This window comes from Panthera tigris, chromosome B2 (genome assembly GCF_018350195.1).
Source record: "Panthera tigris isolate Pti1 chromosome B2, P.tigris_Pti1_mat1.1, whole genome shotgun sequence".
Lineage (NCBI taxonomy): Eukaryota > Metazoa > Chordata > Mammalia > Carnivora > Felidae > Panthera > Panthera tigris.
The window spans coordinates 66,142,029-66,167,970 of NC_056664.1; the positions used below are offsets into that span (position 1 = coordinate 66,142,029).

At 40.3% G+C, this 25,942-nt stretch overlaps 1 protein-coding gene across 5 annotated transcripts in view; it reads right to left on the reverse strand.

Moving 5' to 3' along the window:
- Positions 1-12,844: 12,844 nt before the first annotated feature.
- The window catches only part of SLC17A5 (solute carrier family 17 member 5), a 51,487-nt gene continuing 38,389 nt past the window's right edge, over positions 12,845-25,942 (reverse strand). For 3 of the 5 annotated variants that reach the window (XM_007090116.2, XM_042986674.1, XM_042986672.1), the window contains 2 exons: positions 20,818-20,908; positions 15,522-17,011 (listed from right to left, as the gene is read on the reverse strand). In XM_007090116.2, coding sequence (XP_007090178.1) covers positions 16,874-17,011; positions 20,818-20,908 — 229 coding nt within the window. In that variant the 3' untranslated portion in view covers positions 15,522-16,873. Of the gene's footprint in view, positions 13,149-15,521; positions 17,012-20,817; positions 20,909-25,942 lie in introns of those variants that run through there. The other 2 variants (XM_007090117.2, XM_042986673.1) reach the window with 2 other exon arrangements.

Here is a 25,942-nt window from a genome sequence, read left to right on the forward strand (position 1 = left end):
CCTGCCACTTCCCCCTCAGGGTTGCAACATGATTCCCACTAAGGCTGCCAGGGCAATCAGAGCTACAGGCTTCCCTGATCACTACCAGCAGGCAGACAACTCTCCCAAACAGGGACTGTGAATCTTCTGCCTCAGTCTGATCAGCCCAGCTGAGGTCTCCAGCCTAGCACTCCTGAACCAACACTGTTGCCATGGGAATGCCATGTGGATGGGCTCAGACCTGCCTTGTCCAGTATGGAAGCTACTGGAAACATGTGGATACTGGGCACTTGAAATGTATCTAATCTGAATTAAGATATGTTCTAAGCATAAAATACTCATCAGATTCCAAAAACTTCTGTCTCTGTCATTCTCTCACAAGTGAAATATCTCTCTGATGTTTTTAATATTGATTACATATTGAAATGATAACATTTTGGGTATATTTGGTTACAAATTTATTAAAATTGACCCCACTTGTTTGTTATGATTGATTGATTGATTTAGATGGGAGACTGCATTGACGAAATCTTTAAAATTTTAAATTCCAGTTTAGCTAACATACAGTGTTAGATTAGTTTCAGGTATACAACACAGTGATTCAACAATTCTACATCTGTCTGCTTATTTTTACTTTTTCAATGTGGCTACTAGAAAATTTTCAATTATGCATACCATTTGCCTTATATTTCTATTGGGTAGCACTGGCTCAGACAAATCAGGGTCTACTTCTAGAACTAGAGAGGGACAGATATCTGAATAAAATCATGGTTCTTTTATAAGGAGGAAGTCTTTTCTTTTTGAAATAATCAATACATCATTTTTCTTTGCAGATATATAGCAGAGGATGGATGAAGGGCAAACAATGTGGGGCTATACATTCACTGAGAACTATTTATGTGAAAATGTGCTGTGCTAAGTGTTGTGGGGGAAAGAAATTGCTGACTGAGTAGGGGAGATAAGATACGTAGGCATGTGAGTGGTGCAGATAATGAAGGCTGTAGGATTTCAGGCTTTGGGGAGAGAATTTCTGTCTTGTGGGACAATGAAATGCCAGTTTGATCTGAGCCTTGAAGGTAGGGGGGGTGTTAATAAGAGAAGTCAAGTGGTGAGAGTTGGCTTGGGAGGCATTCTAGGTATAGGGAAAAGCACAGAGAAAATGCTGAGGCAGGAAAGTATAAACTAGGGTTTTTTAGTTTAGCTGAAACTGAAGATTAGGTAAAAAGAAGACTGAGTCACACTACTGAAAGTCTTACATCACTGGGGTGAATGCTAGTGGAAGCTTTATTCTGGGATGCCTGATGGGAACATTTATTAAAGAGGTATGGGGCGGGGGCACCTGGGTGGCTCAGTCACTTAAGCGTCTGACTCTTGATTTTGGCTCTGGTCATGATCTCATGGTTCCTGAGATCGAGCCTCAAGTCAGGCTCTGTGCTGACAGTGCTGAGCCTGCTTGGGATTCTCTCTCTCTCTCTCTCTCTCTCTCTCTCTCTCTCTCTTTCTCTCTCTCTCTCTCTCTCCCCACTCCCCTGCTGTGTGTTCTCTCTCTCTCTGTCTCAAAAAATAAACATTAAAAAAAGGAGGTAGGGGCAGCAGTAAAACACATCTTTAAGTAATTTAGCAAATGAGCCTGATTAATCCAGGCCACACCTCTCCTATCGCCCTTATGAAGTGTTCACAGGAAGATCAGTACAGTTTAGTGCTTGAGTGCATTGACCCCGGCTTGGGTTTTAATCCTGGGTCCCCATCCCATCTGTGCAATTTATTAGAGGTGATATTTTGGGCAATTTACTTAACCTTTCTGCCTCAGGTTCCCTATGTATAAGATGAGAAAGATAACAATATACTTACCTCATAAGGTTGTTGTGAGGATTAAATGTGTTAATATATGTAAAGTGCTTAGAACTCAGGGCGCATGCACGTAGTGTGTGCTTTTCAAGTTTGTTAAAAAAAATCGGTTGCTTATTGCTGGCTACACATAGCTAGGCAGCTAGGATGCCACTGCTAGAAAACAAATCTGTTTTCAAAATCTGTATATATGTAAGCTATAACTATACTATATATGTATATAAAGATATAAACTATACATATATGTACATAAAGATAACTGCACGGAGAGAATCCCTGGGGAGCGGGGGTGGGGGGTGGGAAGAAATACCACTGTTAGGTCAGTCTGGCACAGTGAGGCTAGTTCCACATCCCTTGCAACATTTGGTAACCCTGCTTTGCTGATGTCCACAGAAATTGTTGCAGCGTGTACAAATAAATTTTCAAGTATTTAACAGAAGCGGTGCAAAATACACTAACGAGGTCTGGAGTGTTCTTTGTGGAATAGAGTATTTTTCAAAATGCTGTGCTGAATTGGGCTTTATTTTCTTTTATCATTAAAATTTTTTTTAAATGTTTTATTTATTTTTGAGAGAGAGAGAGAGAGCACAAGTGGGGGAGAGGCAGAGAGAGAGGGAGACACAGAATCCGAAGCAGGCTCCAGGCTCTGAGCTGTCAGCACAGAGCCCCACACAGGGCTCCAACTCACAAACGGTGAGATCTTGACCAGAGCAGAGGTTGGAAGCTTACAGGGCTGAGCCACCCAGGCGCCCCAGGCTTTATTATCTTTTAAAATTGCACCTCCACCTGCTTTACTCTCTCCCTCCTTCCCTTTCACTAGGAGAGTGTAAGGGGTGAAGAATGTTTTCTGACTTTAGATAAATTTAGATAAATTGCTCAAATCCCCCAAGGTGACCCTGTATGCAAACTAGTGTCCTGGTCCGACTAGTATCGGAGAAGTTTTTCTTCTGTTGTCTGGGTGTATTCTTTCCTTCTCAAAAGTCTTGTTTTGGATAGTAAACCGCACAAAAGGCACGGCCATCCTCATCTATAGGAAAAGAGGACTTGCGTGTCTTAGGGTATCTGGGGTTGAGGGTATTAATGTATGGGGTTAGTGTGTTCTCAGAGGTGGGACGGAGGTTTAGAGGGGTAACTTTTGAGTTTGGACAGCATCCTGGCTTCTAGGCTGGCGGGAATCTCTCTTGGGCAGGTGCAGGGTGGCCCGGACATGGGCGGTGGGGGGGGTGGCTGGGGGCAGGGCATCGGCCAACGTGGGTTGGACGCCAAGGCAATGACTCCCTCCTCCATAACAGCATGTCCTCCCAGGCCCTGGTGCCACTCCAGTCCGCACTCAGAGCGGTCATAACCCAGAGGAACAGCGTGGGCTGCACTGGGGCGCCCTAGAAACGCCTAGGCGGCTTGGCCCTGGTCTGCCCTGGGATATTGTGGGGGGACCTCGGAGAAATGTTCAAAGTTGGCCTGCCCAGGGCCTGGTGCTTCACATCCTACTCACCGGCAAACACGTAGACAACATAAACCAGGACATTTAAAACATTCTATTGATTTTCTAATCTTGGCTGCAGCTGCTATATTCCTCGAGAGTAACTGAGTCCTGGACAAGAAATCCCAAACTCAACACATCCTGTGGTAGACAACTGATTGCATTTTCCAGAAACGATCTCCAAACCACCAGGCCTCGGCCAACTTCATCCCCGAGACCCTGTTCCCCTCTGAAAGGGCGAATTCGTGTCTTGTAGGATCCCGCTGGCCTCCCCAAACTTTAGCGAACCCTTCTCCCCTGGCCTGGAAGCAAAGGTTTGCTCTTTGGGGCCCTACTGCCTTTTTTTTCAGGATAGTTTTCACACGACGTGTGCAGGCTCCTGTCCACCCGCATGGCGAGACGGGTGTGGATTAGGGGTCTCCTGGCGTCCGCTGTTTGTGACTGCGGTGATCCTCGCCCTGGAAATGAAGCCTGAAAGCCTTTGCTTTAGGTCTCCTAGCTCCTGTGGATTTTACAAAATCATCATCATTATACTGCAATTAAGTGTTAGTTCTGCATTTAGATTAAAAAGCAAGAAAAGAGAGTTAAGAAATAATCACTTTTTTTTTTTTTTTTTTTTTTTTTTTTTTTAGCGTCCCGGCTGCCTCGAGCAGCCCCGCGGGTGTAGATGCCGCCTGGGGACCGGTTGAGAGGCCCCGCTGTGACTTTCCATTGTTCATGAGGCCCGCGCCCGCCGCGCGGCCGGGGCTGAGTCATTGTAAATTCTTCTCTTTGTGTTTTCTCTCCGCGAGCGCGCAGAGATGGTCGCTCTAATTGTCATCGTCTTGCCTCAGACAAAAGAAATCTAGTCTGATAATTCTGATTCACGAGTCAGCTAAAATATGAGTCAAACTCAAGTTTCCGAAGAGCTATAAATAATCTGCTCCGCTCCACCCTGCTGGGAAGTGCCCACGGTTCTCGTTTCGCCACCAAGTGGCTCAAATCTGGAGGATTTCCTTGGCGTCTGGGGCAAAACGATCCGCGCGCTGTGAGTGGGCAGTGAAAGCGCAGGGCATTCCAAGCTTTTGAAGAAGGAGTGTGAGTGTGTGTGTGTGTGTGCACTTTAGTAATCCGCTCTTCAAAAAAGTATTTCTTAGAGATATAAAATCCTTATGATGAAAGTGATAGACATTATTCTGGAGTAAGGGAGTGGAGAAAATAGCAGAACCAAATGGCATCCACCACAGCGTCTGGTTTTTTGGCAAGTAAATATGGGTCATTTGGCATGGCCTGTGGCCTGCCGTGAATATCAACAAGGGCCACTTTGTAGGCCACAGAAGTCACTTTATGCCCAGGCTGAGGTGTGAAGTCTGAAGCGTGGTGAAGCTGGGGGCAGGGCACTCCAGCCAGCGCCAGAAACCCTGGGTTTAGTGTTGAAAAGCCAGGGCAACAGTCAATTCCCGCTGATCCTGAGTGGTTCTTTGTTTGGTTTTATTTTTTTTAAACAAGGTGTTTTTTCCTGATTATAGAAATCTACTTCTGTTTTTGAAAATTTAAATAAAAAGCTCAAAGGAGAAAAGAGATTTAAATGACCAATTATCCTATCATCCAGAAAAAAATTACTAACAGTGTGGTGTATGTGTTCAGTTTTTAAATATTGCTATGTATATTTTATTTAAACAAAAGTGGAATCACTATATTCAAGAGAATTGAAAACATATGCCTACACAAAAATACCTGTATGTGAATATTCATACTACCAACAAATGGAAACAATCCAAAAATGTTCATCAACTAATGAATGAATAAACAAGAAATGGTATACCAATTTACTGGAATATTATTTGGGAATAAAAAGAATAAAGTTTTGAGGTGCCTGGGTGGCTCAGTCCGCTGAAGATAGTATGACTTTTGATTTTGGCTCAGGTCATGACCTCATGGTTTGTGGGATCAAGCCTCAAGCCCCAAACTGACAGTGCAGAGCTTGCTTGGGATTCTCTCTCTTTCTCTCTCTGCCCTTCTGCTCATTGTATCTCTCTCTCTGTCTCTCTCAAAAGAAATAAATAAACATTTTTAAAAAAAGGTTTTAGGGGTGTCTGGGTGGCTCAGTCGATTAAGCATCTGACTCTTGATTTTGACTCAGGTCATGATATCACAGTTCATGAGTTCAACCCCTGCTTCAGGCTCTGTGCTGATGGTGTGGAGCCTGCAGGAGATTCTGTCTCCCTTTTTCTCTGCCCCTCCCCCGCTCACTTCTCTAACTCTCAAAATAAATAAACATACATTAAAAAAAGTTTTTTAAATTTTTTTTAAATTTTTTTTTTTAACGTTTATTTATTTTTGAGACAGAGAGAGACAGAGCATGAACAGGGGAGGAGCAGAGAGAGAGGGAGACACAGAATCGGAAACAGGCTCCAGGCTCTGAGCTGTCAGCACAGAGCCCTACGCGGGGCTTGAACTCACGGACCGCGAGATCATGACCTGAGCCGAAGTCAGACGCTTAACCGACTGAGCCACCCAGGTGCCCCTAAAAAAAGTTTTTTAAAAAAGAGAAAGAATATTGATACACACTACAACATGGATGAACTTTGAAAACATTATGCTAAGAAAGAAGCCAGACACACAGACCGTATTTTATGTGATTCTATTGCATGAAATGTCCAGAATACACATATTTATAGACACAGAAAGTAGATTAGTGGTTGACAGGGGCTGGAAGGTGGGGGAGATGGGGAGTGGCAGCTAATGTATACTGAGTTTTTCTGTGAGGTGATGAAATGTTCTGGAATTAGATATGGGACAGCTCTGTGAATACACTAAAAACTACTGAATTGTACACTTTTAAAAAGGTAGATTTTATGTGAATTATGTCTCAATAAAGCTGTCATGAAAAATTAACAAAAAATGTAATCGCACTGTACCCGGTAATATATTATGAATATTTCTCTAATATTCCCAGTAACAAGTCTTCTGTGACTTTCTTTGCATTTTTATTTTTATTTAAATTTAAATTTTAGTTAACATACAGTGTAATATTGGTTTCAGGAGTAGAATTCAGTGATTTATCACTTACATACAACACTCGGTGCTCATCGTAACAAGTGTGCTAATACCCATCACCCATCTAGCCCAACTCCCACCCACCTCCCTGCGTCAACCCATAGTTTGTTCTCTACCATTAAGAGTCCTTGTCGTTTGCTTCCCTCTCTTTTCTTCCCCCTCCACTTTCCATATGTTAATCTGTTTTGTTCTTAAATTTCATGTATGAATGAAATCATATGGTGTTCGTCTTTCTCTGATTGACTTATTTCACTTAGCATAATACATTCTAGCTCCATCCACATAATTGTAAATGGCAAGGTTTCATTCTTTCTTATGGCTGAGTAATACTCTGTTGTATATATATGCACCACATCTTCTTTTTTAAAATTTTTTATTTATTTTGAGAGAAAGCATGAGCAGGAGAGGGGCAGACAGAGAGGGAGAGAGAGAGAGAATCCCAAGCAGGCTGTCAACTCTGTCAACACAGAGCCTGAAGTGGGGCTCGAACTGACAAACTGTGAGATCATGACCTGAGCAGAAACCAAGAGCCAGATGCTTAACTGACTGAACCACCCAGCTGCCTCCACATCTTTATCCATTCACCAGTTGATGGACACTTGGGCTCTTTCCATAGTTTGGCTATTGCTGATAAGGCTGCTATAAACAATGGGGTGCATGTATCCGTTCGAATCTATATTTTTGTATCCTTTGGGTAAATACCTCACAGTGAAAGTGCTGGATCATAGGGTAGTTCTATTTTTAGTTTCTTGAGGAACCACCATACTGTTCTCCAGAGTGGCTGTACCAGTTTGTATTCCCACCAACAGTGCAAGAATCCTTTCTCTGAATCCTCATCAAAACCTGTTGTTCGTGTGTTGTTAATTTTAGCCATTCTTACAGGTGCAAGGTGGTATTTCATTATGGTTTTGATTTGTATTTCCCTGATGATAAGTGATGCCAAGCATCTTTTCATGTATCTGTTAGCCATCTGGATGTCTTCTTTGGAAAAGTGTCTATTCATTTCTTCTGCCCATTTCTTAACTGGTTTATTTGTTTTTTGGGTGTTGAGTTTGATAAATTCTTTATAGATTTTGGATACTAACCCTTTATCAGATATGTGGTTTACAAATATCTTCTCCCTTTCTGTAGGCTGCCTTTTACTTTTGTTGATTGTTTCCTTCACTGTGCAGAAGGTTTTTATCTTAATGAAGTCCCAATATTTCATGTTTGCTTTTGTTTCCCTTGCCTTCGGTGGCATAGCTAGTAAAAAGTTACTCTAGCCGAGGTCAAAGAGGTTGCTGCCTGTGTTCTCCTCTAGGATTTTGATGGTTTCCAGTCTCACATTTAGGTCTTTCAGCCATTTTCAATTTATTTTTGTGTATGGTTTAAGAAGGTGGTCCAATTTCATTCTTTTGCATGTTGCTGTCCAGTTTCCCAACACCATTTGTTGAAGAGACTGTCTTTTTTCCATTGGATAGTCTTTCCTGCTTTGTCAAAGATTAGTTGACCATATAGTTGTGAACTTTCTTTCTTTCTTTCTTTCTTTCTTTCTTTCTTTCTTAGTAATTTCTACACACAACGCGGGGGGTTGAACTCACAACCCCAAGATCAAGAGTTGTATGCTCTTCTGACTGAGCCAGCCAGGTGCCCCTGACATTTTCATTTTTAATAGTCAAAGTGATGTACATTCACTGTAAAAAAAAATTAAATAATGCAGAAGAGTGACAATTAGAAAGTGAAATATTTCTTCCCCTGCCCAACTTTAACATCTTCAGAGTACTGCTTAAAAATTATTTCTATCTCATACTCTTCTGTTCATAGATGCTTATGTTCAGAGCAAGCCCACTGTCTCGTTAAATAAAACACTTCCCATCTCTACTCTCATGCTCCTTCCCTGCATTGCCACTCACTCTAATGTGTTTATTATATGTTCTTACTTATGCAAGTATCCTTGGAAATATCGATTTTTTGTGTGTGGGTTTTTAATTTTTGGAAGTAGTATTGTGCTATAAGTCTTCTTTTTACTCGGCACTTCTTGAGGTCTCTGCATGTTTCTGAGTGATATTATACCCTAATAAACATGAGACACATTTAACTCATGTTTCCCTAAACAAGGACATCTAGGTTGCCTCTAAGTCTGTCACAATAAACAGGGTAGTGTGTATGCTATCTTAAGTACTTGAGCGAGAATCATGCTTCGACATATACCCAGGTCTGGGGCATTATACGTGGTGAAAGGACATATTCTTATTTAACTTAAGCACAAACATTACGTTTTCTGGAACAGATATGCCAGTTCATATTCTCTCTGCTCTCCTTATGGACAAGAATTTTCATCTCTCCATATCCTTTGCTAATACTTGGTACCATCAAACTTTCTAATTTTTGCTGATCTGGTGGGTCTAAAGTAATATCTCATTACAGTTTTAGTTTACATTTCTTCTTGTTTCTATAATTACTAGGGAGTTTGACCTTTTGTCCATGTAATGGTTTGATATCTGGTGCTCTGTTAAGTGAGTGGTCTATTCATCGTTGGCTCATTTTTCTCTTGGGTTTTCTGACTTTTTCTTGTTGACCTGCATGAACTCTTTGAATATTCTAGATATTAATCTCTTATACTGACAAGATGTTGCAATCTCTCCTCTAGTCTGTCATCCATTTACTTTGGTATCTTCTGCTGAACACAAGTGCTTAATTTAATATAGTGAAATCCGTATAATTTCCCCCCTATTTCTAGGCTCTAAAGATATTTTCCAATCTTTTTTTCTATTTAGTTTCTAATTTTACATTGCTACTATTAACAGATCTTTTTCTATGTATTTATCAACACATACATAATTTGGTAACAAAAATAAGATAAAACAATGTATATTGTTAGGTAACTCTCTTCCTCCAACAAAATGTATGGACTTTCTCCTATATTTCTATCCAGATCTTTCTCACTTTTTATTGATTTTATTTTATTTTTTAATGTTTATTTATTTTTGAGGGGGGGGGACAGAGAGAGAGAGAGAGAGAGAGAGAGCAAGTGGGGGAGGGGCAGAGAGAGATGAGACTCAGAATCTGAAGGAGGCACCAGGTTCTGAGCTTTCAGCACAGAGCCTGATGCAGGGCTTGAACTCATGGACCTCGAGACCATGACCTGAACCGAAGTCTGACGCTTAACTGAGCCACCCAGGTGCCCCAGATCTTTCTCCCTTTTTAATGGCTGCATAACATTCTGTTCTATGAATATACCATACTTATTTAACAATTTCTTTATTGATGGAAAATTGACAATATTCCAAAAAAAAAAAATGCTTAGTGCTTGTTCAAGTATTTTTTAGGCTAGATTACTTTAAAGTAGGATTGCCAGTTCAATGAATATATTGATTTAACTTTGACTTACTGAGAAATTACTTCACAAAAATGTTGTAATGTTTTTTATGCCCATCACCAGTGTTCAGACATGATTTCTAATGGAGACAGTATAGCATAGGATTAAAGAGAGTCTGTAGTAACAACAGAGAAACCTGATTTCAATCTTATCTCTGCCACTTAGCTGTGTGACTTTCCAGTTTCCTCATCTGTAAAGGTGGATCTAATACGTACACGATAGGGCTGTGGGGAGAATTCAGTCCATGTTGCATGTAGAGCCCTCATACAGTACCACACACCAAGTCTCTACTCTAGGATATTTATAAGTATTGTTATTTATAATATTATAATACTAGATGATACTTCTATACCCAATTTTGAACACATCTTCACTATTTCCTCAAATAATTTAGTTTTTATTCAGTTGACAGTCTCAGTTAGTCCTGGTTCAATCCATTCCACCCTCTTATTCTTCTTTCCAATCTCCTCAGACTTTGGAAGAATGGAGACTCGGAAAATTTAATAATGTGCACCTCATGCCTGCTTGCTCCTCTGGTCAGTCTAAACCTGATGAGAGAAAACCCACCATTACTCCTCATCAGCCTCGTTGTGTTCCGTCTTACTCTGTGGGTCAAAAATCAAGGGCAGAAAGAGGGTCTGGTGTGTGAGAGACCCTCCCAGAAAGAACAGAAGCCAGGGGCATGGGCAGTGGCTCTCCAGTTACCATTCGTGCTATAGTAAACATTGAAAATGGGTGATGGTTAGAGCCCTCACTGGAAGGGGAGCCTTTCACAGATGCAGAAATGAGGAAAGTGTGGGAGAGGAGGTATGGAAAAGAAAGGGTAAGTTTTTGGACTTATTTTTCTCTCCTACATTCTGAACTTTCACTTCCCAATGGGAACTGAGGTCCCCCCCAATTCTTGCTTCCCATCCCATAATTTTTTTAAGTTTATTTATTTATTTTGAGAGACAGAGGGAGAGAGAGAGAATCCCAAGCAGGCTCTGAGCTGTCAGTGCAGAGCCCCATTTGGGGCTTGATCTCATGAACCGTGAGATCATGACCTCAGCCGAAATCAAGAGTCAGACACTCAACCAGCTGAACCACCCTGGCCGCCATCCCCCATCCCGTTATTTGAAATAATAAGGTTTATGGAACCAAGAATAGAAGATCAACAGCTCTCCTGGAGGGAGTCTATTTTTCAGTAACAGCACAGAGAGGAAGGTTTGGTCTGTCACACCACACCAGTGTCCTAATCATTGAAAATTTCAAACTAGTATGTGAGTAGAAATAATGAGTTCAATGTTTTCACAGAAGCAACCGAATTGTGTCCTGGCTTAAGTTTATAGAAAACATTAAAAAAAAAAAAATCTGTAGTCCTATAGAACAAACATGGAACAATTAAATATTCCCTAAAATCACACATAGGGCAAAGATAATGATATAAGATTCCTAGCTGGAGTCGCTTTGAGGCAGGGCTAATTTTACAACTGAGGAGAAAGTAAGAATCTTAAATGTGCCCTTATGCACATGGCTTCTTATAAGAATCTTTTAAATTAATAAGCAACAATTTTGTTCTTCAAATCATTATTTGATTCTGTTCTAGGGACAGATATTAAGGAATTTTTCTTTGGCCTGATATAATAGTTAAAGCCAGTGGGCTTGTTTGGTTGAATTTGGCATTGGGAGGCTGAGTCCCTGTAAGGTCCAAGGACCTCTCCATTAACAAGTCTGATCCCAACTTTAAATAGGTCTTGTCCCTGCATTTGCAAGGTGATTGTGAGTATTGAGGTGGTGGTGTATGTGGCAGTGCTATACAAATGTATTGGTCTCTGTGATTCTCTATAGCTGGTGATGATCACCAAGAGAATCCTGTGAATGCCCCAGAATCAACTTCCTTCCCCTGACAAAAGAACAGCCCAAAGCTCTGCAGACATCTCAAGTATCATCTTGGTGTTAAAAAAAAAAAAAGTGTTTTATAACAGAGAGCCCGTAGGTAATTTATCCAATATGCACATTTGAAGTTCGTGTAACAGCTTCCTGATACTTCACACAGCACAGTTCTTGAGCCTTAAAAAGACTAGACTATGTATCCTACCCAGATCACCTTCAATCTCAACCAAAGTTCCATGGCAAGCTCGAGTTTCAGACTGGGGAGCCAGCGTGAAGCCGTTAAAAACGCTTCAAACCCGGGCTATTTGTGGTGCTCTACAGGAAGACAGGGGTCAAGACGCACACTTAATGTGACAGGCCATGACTCGTTTGAAATGCTAGCATATTTCAGGAGCTTCTGCCAAAAAGAGCACTTCAGGAAAAGATTTAATGCGATATTCAGGATGGTAAGGTTCTCCCTGCCCGAAGTGCAGCCTCTTAGCACGAAGGCGCGAGTAAGGGGAAACAGGGCATTTAAATGCTTTTCAGCTCAGTTGTGCATTAATGGCTTCTCACTTTACTAGCACAGGACTGGCAGTGACGTGGAACTTCTAAGTTTCCTCCTCCTGCAACATCAAGATAAAGTGAAAGTAAACAGGCGCTTGGAAAGTTACTAGTGTTTTTCCTCATCAAAGCACATGAAAAAGGGTGGCAGAAAATTTATTACATTTCTTTTGTTTTCAGTAATGGGTGTACTTACAGCATTTCATAGCTGGAGCTTCTAGAAGTGTTTTCTTTTCTTTTCTTTTTTTAAAATTTTTAATGTTTATTTATTTTTGAGAGAGACAGAGTGCAAGTGGGGGAGGGGCAGAGAGAGAGAGAGAGAGGGAGACACAGAATCCAAGGCAGGCTCCAGGCTCTGAGCTGTCAGCACAGAGCCCGATGCGGGCTCAAACCCACAGTCCATGAGTTCATGACCTGAGCCGAAGCCGGATGCCCAACCAACTGAACCACCCAGGCGCCCCTAGAAAGTGTTTTCTCTATTACTCTCTTAGAGCACAAACTTTTTATATTTGTCTTTTCTGCTTATGGTTACTCTAAAAGGCAGAGGCATCTGAAAAGGCTTTGTGATCCATCTTAATTTACATTTCTAGGAGAGAGATAATTTATTCTTTAACTGAAATTAGACATTGACCCCAGGTCTATGCCTCTGAGGCAGTAACTGGTGCTTTTCCAGAGATGAACGAGGCCACTTCCTATGGTGCTCTTCCTGCCTTCAAATTTAAATACTCTTACCAATATTTTCCTGTCGAGGGCGTTTTATTTAGAACAGTGGTAAACTGCCCTTAGAGAAGAGATTATTTACCTTGCAATAGGGTCTAAATTCAAACATGTCTATTTCCGATTTCTTGAAAATGAAACAGGCTGAAGCGAGGACATTACAATGGTTAATACAAACTGCTGACTTCAGTGTTTGTCTCCATTTCTTTCATAACTCTGCTTCTCAAGGTTAGCCGGCACACTCATTTCCAGTGGATTTGATTGTTGGGTGGATAATGATGTTTTTACATGGAAGGTTTCAAAGGCTGGAATCTATGAAGGAAAATGTTTGATAAATCACAATGGGAGCTCAATGAGTGAAGGGATTTGCTTTTCCTCGCTGTTGTATCCCTGGTGCCAAGAACAAAGCCTTGCTTGTAATGAATGCTCAATAAATATTTGTTGCATAACTGGCAGAAATATTTTGCTTATCTAGAACTAAACTATTCTCAAATACATACTTTCAAAGCCATTTACCAATGACTGCCGCTTACACCTTATTTTGAGGTTAGCATTATCGTTTCTTCTTTAAAAGGTGTTGGTGTTGGCATGTTTATTTCACTTTGTTTTTTGAGAAAAAGAACATATTGAAAAGAACAACACAGGAGATGAAAATTTCGATGTATAGCCCATTTAGCCAAAGGGTGATTTACTAAACATTTATTAAGCAACTAAAATATTAAGACAAAGCATGTATTGTTACAAGGGAGACCATGCTGAGATGAATCAAATCAAGATGCTTGCGATGACTCTAATAGGGAAATTGGCCACAAACAGTATTCATCTGTATTATAAAGAAAAGGCCATTCAGAAGAAAGGGGACCAAGGAGTGACTTCAGGAAGGCCTGCAGGGAGAGAAAGGACTGTGTCAAATGCATATCGGTATACCCTTATTGCCTAGGAAAGAGTAGATATCCCTGTTTGCTGAATGAATGAATGAATGAATGACCTCCTCCTCAAAACTGAGGCTGAGTCCTTGAGTTTAAAATATAGAAAAAACTCAAAATAAATAATATGATGTTTCAGTGGATCAGAGGAAGAGACCACATCTAGGTCAGGGAGAATGTAGGAAGTCAAGTGTCATGAAGGGGGTGGAGACGAAGAGTGACTTTCTAGGTCCAAGGAGTGAAATTGGTCAAGGTATGGAGGGGAGGAAAAATGGAGAGCAGATGGGGGAAGGGTTAAGTAGTTGTAGCTGGATGTAGCTGGTGGATGTGTGCTGGGAGATGGAGCAGGTGGGCCTAGGAGTTAGGAGGGTAGGCTGCTGGGTGGTTTACTGGGCAGCTAGTAAGGGGAGCTAGGGGCTTCAGCTTGGGGGAGCATCCTGACCAGGCAGATGAGATGTGTTGGGACCAATGACCCAGCATGGGTGGAAGTTGGGCAGAAGATCAGATTCAAGGCCACTTAAACTTTTTTATTCCAGGTGGAAACAAAAGTCACAGAGATCTTATTTAGAAGATGGGAGAGGGATTTAAACAAATTCCAGAGACTTGAAAAACTGGAATGGAAAAGACATGTGGTTAATTATACACTGGTATGGGGGTAGGGTGGGAGAGGACAGAGGAGGAAGAATGCTCCTAACAAGAATAAGGAAGTGGTGGATTTTGTTGGAGACGGGGGTAAGGGAGAGAGGTTGGATTTACAAAAGTCCTAAGTGTAGAGAAGAGAGCCAGTGGGGATGTCCGGTGAGCAGTTAAAAACCTGGTGGTGATTACACAGTAGTTTGAGCAACGGGTGTTTTGTTTCTTGTTTCTTTAAAGTGATGTTTTTATTTGAACAGTTATACTGCCACATTTGGTAAAGGGAAAACTAATTCTCTGTCCTACCCCTGGTTGCCTATTTTTCTCGCTTCAGAGGTAACCTGTTTCCAGTTTCTTGAGTATCATTGTAAAGATATTCTGTATGTATCTGTTTTTTTTTTTTGTTTCCGGAGAATTTTATGGGTTTTTTTTTTTAATGTTTATTTATTTTTTGAGGGAGAGAGGAAGAGAGAGAGTGTGTGAGCAGGGGAGGGGCAGAGAGAGAGAGAGGGGTACAGAGGATCCAGAGAGGGCTCTGCACTGACAGCAGGGAGCCTGATGTGGGGCTCAAAGTCATTAACCGTGAGATCATGACCTGAGTTGAAGTCGGACGTTCAACCGACTGAGTCACCCAGGCACCCCCTGTATTTTTGTTTTTAAAGGCTAGAGAAGACCTGAGTGTTCTTGAGACAGAAGGAAAAGAACAAGAAGAGAGGTAGAGATTGAAGAAGCAGGAATTACAGAGGAATTACTGAAGCAAGGTCTTAGAGGAGGTAGGAGAGGATACAGTCTGTGGTGTAGGCATACCCTTTGGGGAGAAGAGCGGGTCCTTTGCAGAACTAGGAAGGGCAGGTTGAGGGCAACAAAGATTTCTTTTTTTTTTTTTTAATTTTTTTAAACATTTATTTTTGAGACAGAGAGAGACAGAGCATGAACGGGGGAGGGGCAGAGACAGAGGGAGACACAGAATCGGAAGCAGGCTCCAGGCTCTGAGCCATCAGCCCAGAGCCTGACGCGGGGCTCGAACTCACGGACCGCGAGATCATGACCTGAGCCGAAGTCGGACGCTCAACCGACTGAGCCACCCAGGTGCCCCGGGCAACAAAGATTTCTAATGCTGGATCACTTAGAGGGCCTTGGCTTGGTGATGGCACAGAGGCACCTAGAGGTAGACTGGTGGTTTGAGGAAGATGGTAGAGATGTGAAATAGCCACTCTAGACACTAGAAGCTACCATAGAACTGTCAGATCCAAAAATCCATCCAAAAATGTTTAATTTTGATGATTTATAAAAGAAACATCACCATAGCAACTTAAAGCTATTTACAAATTTAAAAATAAATGTATCCACATCATATTACATCAAACAGTTTCAGTTAAAATGTTACAGGTAGTGTCGAACAAACATAAAAAAACATAAATCAAGTTCTAAATCACATAAATGCCCTCGAAGCATGCTCAAAAACCACTGGAAGATGGTCAGGTAAAAACTGGAAAATGTGATTCAGGAGCCGGAAGTAAGGATGATTACACCACCGGCTGTAGGCCAGAAGCTTACATGTAGTCAAATGGAAAAAAATGTGAGAATTAAAAAAAAAATTTTAAGAAATTATTCTTGTGGAAGCCCATAGAACACAGGACTTGGAAATTTCTATTTTAATCCATGAGAAGGTAGTTCCAATCAAGGGTGATATTGTTTGTGGTTAAGTGGGCATCACACCATCTTTTTGCAGGTTACATGCCAAGCCGTATTCCAGTGAGCTGGGGAGGGGGAAGTGTGAGGACGCGTCAGACCACGGCGGCGGGTCTTGCTGCCTGGGTCTACTCCGCTTTATCTACACGTTAAGAGCCCCCTGGGGGAAGAACGCCATCTGAAGGGTTGGCACTGACCCTGGTCTTGGGCGCTGCCTCTGATAAATGCTGGGCACTGTCCCTGAAGCCAGGGAGGGAATGCTCGGCGGCTGCCTGGGCATGCTTCCCTCAGCCTGGCTGCCAGGCCAAATTATACAGCGGTTGGCAGCTCCGTGGAGATGCTGCAGTCTGAGACCTAAGTGTCCGGGATTGCTGCCGACAAATCATTCTTATGAGGAAAGTGGTCAAAAACAGGTGTTTGCCACGACCTGAGAATTATTACCTAGTTTAATTAAGCAAAGGTATAGAGGGGTCCACTTCAGCTCATTCCTTTATGTATGGCCCTTAAGAATAAGCACAACTCCCCTCCTTTATATCACCTGATTTACAGCCAGATGCGTGACCCTCAAGTGTAAGTTCCAGGATACGTGTTATTAATAATTAAAAATAGTTAATTTTACCAATCTGGCAACTTGTGACATTTCATGATTACAAGCCTTAAAAATTTAATACAAGTACAATTTTTTCTTATACATACAATGCATACACATTAAAATATCAAAGGCACTTTTAGGTTACATGATCAACAAAAATACATTAATAGAAACAGGATAATTTATTGGTTGCTTCAGTTTCTGTGTCCATGTTGATCATTGAGAGCCCAGTTTTGCACTTCACCTTTTCCGAATAGCGTGAAGAAAATGGCACCAAACACATTAATAGCAGCGGCGATATAGAAAACGGTTTGCCATTCGCTAATCGTGTTCTATAGAAAGGAAAACATGCAGATGAAAAAGAACTTTGCTTACAGTCCACTTTATAGAAAAGGTGGTGTCACAAGACTGTTACAACACTAGTGCTAATCATAAAAGCCCCATGCTGGAAACACCCCAAATGTCCACAGTAAAAATGTGGTCTATTTGTTCAACAGAATATTATACATGATGAAAATGAATGAGCTACAACAACATCGATGCACCTCACCAACAAAACGTTAAGCGGAAGAAGCCAGACATAAAAGAGCACGTATTGAGGGACTGTTTTATATAATATTCCATTATATAAAAGCTCAAAATCACACACACAAAACTATAATCTATAGTGTTAAAAGTCAGAGTAGAGGCTCCTCTTGGTAGGGAGATGGGGGAATGGCAGCGAAGAGTACCTGGAGGCTTTGCACGAGAGGTAACGTTCTGTTTCTTGACTGGGTGCTGGTTACACCAGTTATTAACTTTGTGAAAATTCATCCAACTGTATGCTTAGGATTTGTGTATTTTTTAAATACTGTAATGCTTCAATAAAAAGCTTACTCAAAATAAAACGTGTGGCATGTCTTTCCACATGCATTGCTAGGAAAGTACTCATCTCCCAAGTTCTCAGGTGGAGGTACAAAGGGCAGATCAAGTAAGGATGAGTTAAGATGAACTTTGAAGTTCAAGTTTGAGGCCTGGCACACAGAGTTCTTGAATGGCACACAAAACAGGACACGTGTGGGATTTGCCAGTTAAGAGATCAACAAAACACAATTGTTCAGTGTATAATCCAGTGGTATAAAAACATTAGGCAGTTAGCTAATTTCTGGGTCATGTGACTAACTTACAACCACTTTTTGGATTTTGCAATGTCAGTCTAACCAGAATGCTACATTTGCAGCATTTAAAAAAGAAAAAACAAGTAGTGGAACTGGTAACGGGAAAGAAAAAAGAAAGGCACTAGGAGGCTAGTATGAGGTCATTCATTTAGGAAAAAAGGAAAGTCATGGAGAAAGAAAGCACTCTGCTGTTAAGTTATACTTATCTGAGATGCATGTATTTGGGGAAAAAACATCTTAGAAATTCATTGCAAAATTTAGTAACTATTTAGTATGTGAACAATGTGGTTTTTATTTGTACTTGACTCATTCCACAAAGTTTTTGAGGCAGTGCAGTAATTTTTAATTGTGAACAAACAATTGTAAAGGCAAATATGTGTTTTTCCTCTTAAAAAATATTCTTTTAATAACATTAAACAAATGCTATGATAGCATATCCAAAATTCAGTTCAGTTCCCACTTTACATTCAAGACTTTAACTAAAGAATCCAGATTTCCCTAGCAGAAATGCTACAATTATCCATAATAAGTAAAATTAATACATGGTAGTATGTTGACTTAAGTTTATGTGTGCCACAATGCTCTATGAAGATAAGGTTAAACGTTTCTGATGTGTCCATATATATTATATATTTTTTGATGTGTCTATAACGAGACACAGAATTTTAGGGGAAAAAAAAAACTTTCCCAACATCCCTATTTAAAAAAATTTTTTTCAACATTTATTTATTTTTTGAGAGAGGGAGGGAGGGTGGGAGAGGGAGAGAGGGGGAAAGAGAGAGAGAGAGAGAGAGAGAGAGAGAGAGACAGGAGTATAAGCAGGGGAGGGTCAGGGAGAGAGGGAGACACAATCTGAAGCAGGCACAGGCTCTGTCTGAGCTGTCAGCACACAGCCCAACACGGGGCTTGAACCACTTATTGTGAGATCATGATCTGACTAAAGTCGGACACTTAACTGACTGAGCCACCCAGGTGCCCCTCAACATCCCTTCCTATTAAATGAGAGAAAACAGTAATGAGGAGGCACCGATTCATTCAAGTAGGGAATTAGAAATGGTGGGAGCAGACAAGAAATAGGAACACTGTGGTGAACACATATAAGTCTGAAATCAGTATATTTGGCAATAAAAAAGTTTGTAAGCGTATCCTGAAATTCTAAGGATTAGATGGTGTTGATTTGATTACAGAGACAAAGAATTAAGTCTCTTTTACACATTTAGAGTCAGCGTCTTGAAGAATATATTTCATCAGGTGTTACATTGTTTTAAACAGTAGAAAACTGGAGTTGGAGGTCACTGATTTTTATTTCTTGCATGGGTGGGCAACTTTTACAGGGCCGAGTCTCTGCTTACTGATGTGGCGCCATGCTGCCTCCCTGCTCGAGGCCAGACCAGCCTTGGGCCCCTGGAGGGCTCAGTGCCCTTCCTGCACCCCATCCACTCCTCTAGGGCTCCTTCTCCACAGACTGCGTGTTCTCTCCCCTGTACCCACAGCACTCTGCACACATTTTTTTTCTGCAGCATTTGCCATACTGTACTTTATTTGATTACATACAATCTCTAAATGATGAGTTTCTCAAGCATAGAAGCTTGTCATTTTGCCTTTGGATCCTCAGTATCTGGCATATTAATAAGCACTCAAAAATGCCTACTTAGGGGCACCTGGGTGGCTCAGTCGGTTGAGTGTTCGACTTTAGCTCAGGTCATGATCTCACAGTAAGTCGTTCAAGCCCCGTGTCGGGCTCTGTGCTGACAGCTCAGAGCCTGGAGCCTGCTTCGGATTCTGTGTCTCCCCTCTCTCTGCCCCTCCCCCACTCATACTCCGTCTATGTCTCTCTCTCAAAAATAAACATTAAAAAAATTTTAATAAAAAAAATCTTAACAGGGGCGCCTGGGTGGCTCAGTTGGTTGAGTGTCTGACTTCGGCTCAGGTCATGATCTCATGGCTCGTGAGTTTGAGCCCCATATCGGGCTCTCTGCTGACAGCTCAGAGCTGGGAGCCCGCTTTGGATTCTGTGTCTCCCCCTCTCTCTGCCCTTCTTCTCTTGCACTCTTTCTCTTTCTCAAAAAATGAATAAACATTAAAAAAAAAAAAAAAGAAATGCCTGTTCAATCCATGTTTGACTATTTCAGGGCTCACTAACTCATAAGGTAGCCCATTCCATATAGTAGACAGCGTTAAGCAGGAAATTTTCCTGTTGTGTCCTCATTACTTCTCTCCATCTGTCTTTGTGGAACTGCTGAGAAGAAGTCACCATCTTTTGTGTGGTAGTCCTTCAATATGTGAAGCTACCTATCATGTCTTCACAAGTCTTCTGCTTCTGTCAGTATTTGTCATTTCACCTGATATTTATTCATTTGTACATGACCTCCTGACATCTCTCTCACCTTTGTGGACCCACTTCTTGAATAATTTTACATAAGCAAACAATTTTTATTTGTTCAAACCAAAGACACAAGATACTGTATAAAATCATGACTTCGAAGTACATGTGTGGTGTCAGCTACATTTTCACTGAATTTAGTTCTGTTGTTCTAAAATCCAAAGAGTGTTCTTTGAAAATAGACTTCCCTATCCATTAGGGCATTTAGCTTTTTGTTGATATAAGGAATTTCATAAGAATAAACACTCAAGGGTGCCTGAGTGGCTCAGTCAGTTGGGCTCCAACTTTGGCTCAGGTCATGGTCTCATGGTTCTTGGGTTTGAGCCCTGCATCAGGCATTGTGCTGACAGCTCAGAGCCTGAAGCCTGCTTTGGATTCTGTGTCTCCCTTTCTGCCAGCCCCCCACCCCCCGCCCCCCCATGCTCTGTCACTCTCTCTCTCAAAAATAAATGAACATTAAAAAAAAAAAAGTAAAAAAAGAAAGAATAAATATTCAGAATTTTACTCTTAATTAAAATACACTCAACTTTGACACAGATGTGCAGGTTCAAATGAACTATGTAGACCTTTGTAGTTTATAAGCAAATTATCTACTTACATCAGGGGTCAGACTTTTAGCAATGACAGGTCCAACCATTCCTGGAATAGTGGCAAATGTATTTGTGATGCCCAGGAGGATACCAGCATACCTGCAGAAACATTTTCATAGAGGTTTATTATTGTGTTATACATTTAAGTAGTTTCTTTCAATAGATAGCTGTACTATTTCCAGAATACGCTGTATTCTTGTGAAATTTTATGTCTAAATGAAATGTCTTACTAAGTTGGACTGAATATATTTTGAATATATTTAGCTGGCGAAACATTTGCATTTCAATAGTTAATTAGCATTCTAACATTATATAGGGGAATGCAAGCCACTAAAATGATCCTTTTTATAGTGATTTAGAAAAGTGTTGAGATTGATTTTTATACATGACTATATTAGATAGGAAGCTTGATACATCTTAAGGTTTTTTAGTAAAAAGAAATTATTTCTTGGTTACAAAATCTATTTCAGTGTTGAAAATTTGAAACAAATTAAGAAGAAAATAAAATTACCTATAGTCCTTTCATATAGAGATAATCAACATTAACACTTTGGTAAATATCCTAATTATTTTTGTTCATAACATATAATTCTATAGCTTACTTGTTCTGCTTATAATGTATCTGCTTATAGCTAAGTCCTTACACACTATCCCAGAAGTAGACAAGTTTGGTATACATTGTGTGTGTGTGTGTGTGTGCGTGTGTGTGTGTGCGTGTGTGTATGTGTGTAACAAAAAAAATGCATCTCTTAAAAAGTTTATTTATTTATCTTGAGAGAGAGAGAGAGAAGGGGGCAGGAGTCAGACAGAGAGAGAGAGAGAGAGAGAGAGAGAGAGAGAGAAAGAATCTCAAGCAGGTTCCATGCTATCAGTTCAGAAGACCTATACAGGACTCAATCTCACAAACTGCGAGATCATGACCTGAGCCAAATCAAGAGTCAGTTGCTCAACTGACTGAGCCACCCAGGTGCTGCAAAAATGCTTTTTTAATAAACACAGAAAAAGTTGATTTATTTTAAGGGTAAAGCTTAGAGGAGTCAGATATTCTCACCCATGTTTAGGTGCAAATCTTTAAAGAAAGAATTCCTGCTTGTATTTGGGAAACACTAGTGATCTGCTGACCTCTCCAATACATAAAGAATGTATGTAGACTGAGGAAGGCTAAATGAAATGCTTATCATTTTCTAAAAAGAAGTCATATTGGGGCACCTGGGTGGCTCAGTTGGTTAAGCATCTGGCTCTTGACTTCAGCTCAGGTCATGATCTCATGGTTTGTGAGTTCGAGCCCCATGACGGGCTCTGTGCTGACAGTGCTGAGCCTGCTTGGATTCTCTCTCTCTCCCTTCCTCTTGGCTCTCCCCTGCCTGCCCCCCTACCCCCAAAATAAATAAACACGGAAAAAAAAGTTATATTGGACTGATAATCAGGAGACCTAAAGATTTGTGACCCCCCCAGTTCTACCATTGACCATCTATGTAACCTTGGGCCAGTTAGTGATAGATTATTTCCCTTATCATTCATGGGTTCATCGATGTATACATGTAACATATTTGGTGGTACCACACGAGATCCCCCACAACCCACCAAATATACTAAAATATTAGTTTTGAGTATAACATACACATGGAAATATGTAAAAATTGTAAGTGTAGAGCTTGATGAATTTTTATAAAGTGAACACAACCATGTTGCTAGCACTCGGTCAAGAAACGGAACTTACTGGAATAAACATTTTAAAGGACATTTTACATAAGGTTGAGCTGCCTCTCAGAATGTATAAGCTTTAATTTGAATAATCATAATTTGCCAGGTCATCTCTATTCAAAAACTTAAAAGGATGGTTTAATGCTTACCCTAAAAAGACTATAATCTTTGGCCTGATTGGCAGTGGTCTGGCCCTGGTCCATCTACCCAGCCTTGCCTTATTACCTAGTAGTCTATAATACATAACTTCAGATTCAGACAGCTCTCATTCCAGCTGCTCACATCTGCTATGCTCATTCCTGTTAATTATCTCTACTCATACTATACTCAGTATCTGAAATCCACACTCTTTCTGTCCGGTGTTTTATTCCCTTTTATTTTTTGCAGGGCCAGTACATATATGCTCATTCATGCCAACCAGAGAAGTGGCACGTGACTCACAATTGTTTCAGGCTCTGTCCATGGATCCCTGGGGCACTGGCTGCACTGAATACTGGAGCTTTGTCTTACAGAGACTAGTACCTCTCTTGGACATTGGCTTCAAAGGATGTTGACTCCTGATCAGGAATTTCATACGAATGGAATCACACAGCATATAGTCTTTTAAATTATATACTAGGGTTGCTAAACATCCCAACTGTTATGTGTATCAACAGTTTATTCATTTTTTATTGCTCTCTTTTTAATTGAAGAAGCTGGGATTCTGTCATACAGTCAGTGCTATGTTCTATATTTGTAGACTGCATTCCTGAGACATCATTTAGCATAATCTTACATTCCCAGTATTTCCTGTATACTGATAGTATCTAGACTCTAGATCACAGAGGGTGCATTAGACTCAGCTTTGATTTTTTAGCAAGAAAATTTAAAGGTGGTGGTGGAGTTAAAAATTGGTTAACTAAGTAAATGGCATTTATTAATTTATTTTTCATAAGAATCATCTAGGTATATACAAAGTCCAATTAGAGCTTTTAATTTTTCATGAAATAATCAGTGTTATTATAAAATAAAATTCTGGTTCAAATTAAAGAAGCTTGAAATTTATTAGTTCATATAGTCTTATTGTGGGATACTAAGATTTGTTAGTATTTAGGATCCTCAGTATCTTGGTTGCAGATGACGAATCTGAAATTCCTCTCTCCATTTTGGATATGGACAAGTGCCTACTGTGGGTTGAACTGTGTCCTCCCAAAATTCATATGCTGAGGGCCTAACCCCCCATTGTGACTGTTCTTGGAGATACGGTTTTTAGGAGGTTATCAAAGTTAAGTAAGTGTAGGGTCTTAACCCAATAGGATTAGTGGCCTTATAAGAAGAGGAAGAAAGAGAAATCGCTCTATCTCTGTGAGTATTTACCAAGGAAAGGCTATGTGAAGACACTGAGAGAAGGTGGCTGTAAGCAAGGAAAAGAGCTCTCGCCAGAACCTGACCATGCTGGTACCCTGATCTTGGACTTCCAGCTTCCAGAACTGTGAGCAAATAAACTTCTATGTTTTAAGCTGCCTGGTATATGGCATTTTGAATGGCAGTTTGAGTTGACTAATACAGTGCCTAAATAAAACATCCTGCTGAACTGAATTAAATTATCTACAAATATCAAACATTTTTATGTTCAAAACTCATTCATAGTGGATACAATAACGAAAGCATATGGCACAGGTCTTTTTAGCTTATGCCCTTTAGAGAATGTATCTTAAATTAACCAAGCTTGGCAGAACCTGTCTTTTTTTTTTTTTTTTAAAACCATTAACACCTTGCCAGTAGGAGGAACTGACTGTAGTGCTGCCAGGCGTTTTCAGTGACAGATATTAAGTGCAGATGAATGCTGTGAAATTCTAAATGTCAGCACCAAGAAACTCATTCAGGTATTTCTATTACACTTGGCCAGGAAGGGCCATGAAAGATTGATGGCTATTTGGAAAAAAACATGTTGTACAGACTCAGTCTGGATTCTGTGGTGGTGGAATACTAGAATGCTATGGGATTAACAGTTAGAAATCTATCCGATTCCCTGATATCTGGGCAACAAAATCATTCATAGAAAATCTCTATCTCATTCTATAGAGGAAAAGGCTTAGAAAATACCATGAACACATGTGTATGTTATATACATGTTTATTCAAAAATCTCATCTCAGGTATGGCTCTAAGTATTTTATATACATCCCATTTTAATAGTAAAATCTACTCCATGAGGTAGGGATTGATATCTCCTTTCTACAGATGAAGAAAGATTGTAAAATGTTACCCAATTTGTCTGATTCCAAATCAGTACTTAATATTACAAGGTTAAAATCTATAACATTGCCTTCTTAACAACATAGTCGTCACTGAATTCAATCTGTAGGGAATGCCAGTTTTCTCATGCTTAATTTTTTACCATAAGATCCAGTGCTGAATGCTTAAAAGTCTGTGGTCCTCAACTGTTCCTAACTATCAGAGCGCTTCCCTGTGCATGGACAGACACTCAGCTGTTACCAAAGAAAAAGGAGCTAAGCAACATCATGGTCATAAAATATATAATCCCCCAGTTAACCAAGAGGTGGAGAACCAGAAACAGCTAGTATCCTTTGAGTCAAGAAATTCTAGTTGGAAAGCTCATCTGAAGGGTTGAATCAAAATATAAGGGGGGAGGGATAATTTTGACTTTGATGAGATTACATTTGTACAGCAATATACTTTTAAAAGTTACCTATGTTGTTCATATACATACATATGTTGATCACAACCACAAATCTGGTGCTTACATGTACTTACCACTCTTCTAACAACTATTTGTTGGTATCACTTATGTTACTAAACTGTTTAGTTTCATACCATATCTAGATAAATGTCTTTTTTGACTTACGACTCACAAAATGCCAGGGCTCGAACAGATGTGAAATTTAGCCATTCATCTGATGCTTGAAGCCCAGTTCTGGGATCCTGCCTGCACAACATCCAGTATATGCTTCAGGACATGATTTTATCACCCTCCACGCCAGCAGAAGCTTACACAGATGCAAACAAGGGCCATGTTACTTTCATGTTTGTGTCTTCAACATTTGGTACAGGGCCTGGCACAGTGTTTGTTAAATGACTAGATCCATTAGTCAGCATGCTATGACACTGAAATGTAGTAATTACACATCTACCTAATTGTACAACCAATTCATCTTTTCCATCCTATCCAAAAGGATTATCATGGGAGATCTAGTTGAAATCCGGATATACTAAATATACTGTATTCTCTTTATGTCTGAGGCTAGAAATGTTGAGAAATCAGACCACTTTGCTATTTTGACTGTTAGTGATCTACTGTTATCTCGTTAGTAATCAATATTTTCTTTTCTAAGAGCTTACTCTAATCATCCCTTTAATATTTTACTTGGATTGATTTGTGACTCTGGTCATGGCATCTGACTCAAAGTTTGCCAGAAAATAATAGTTT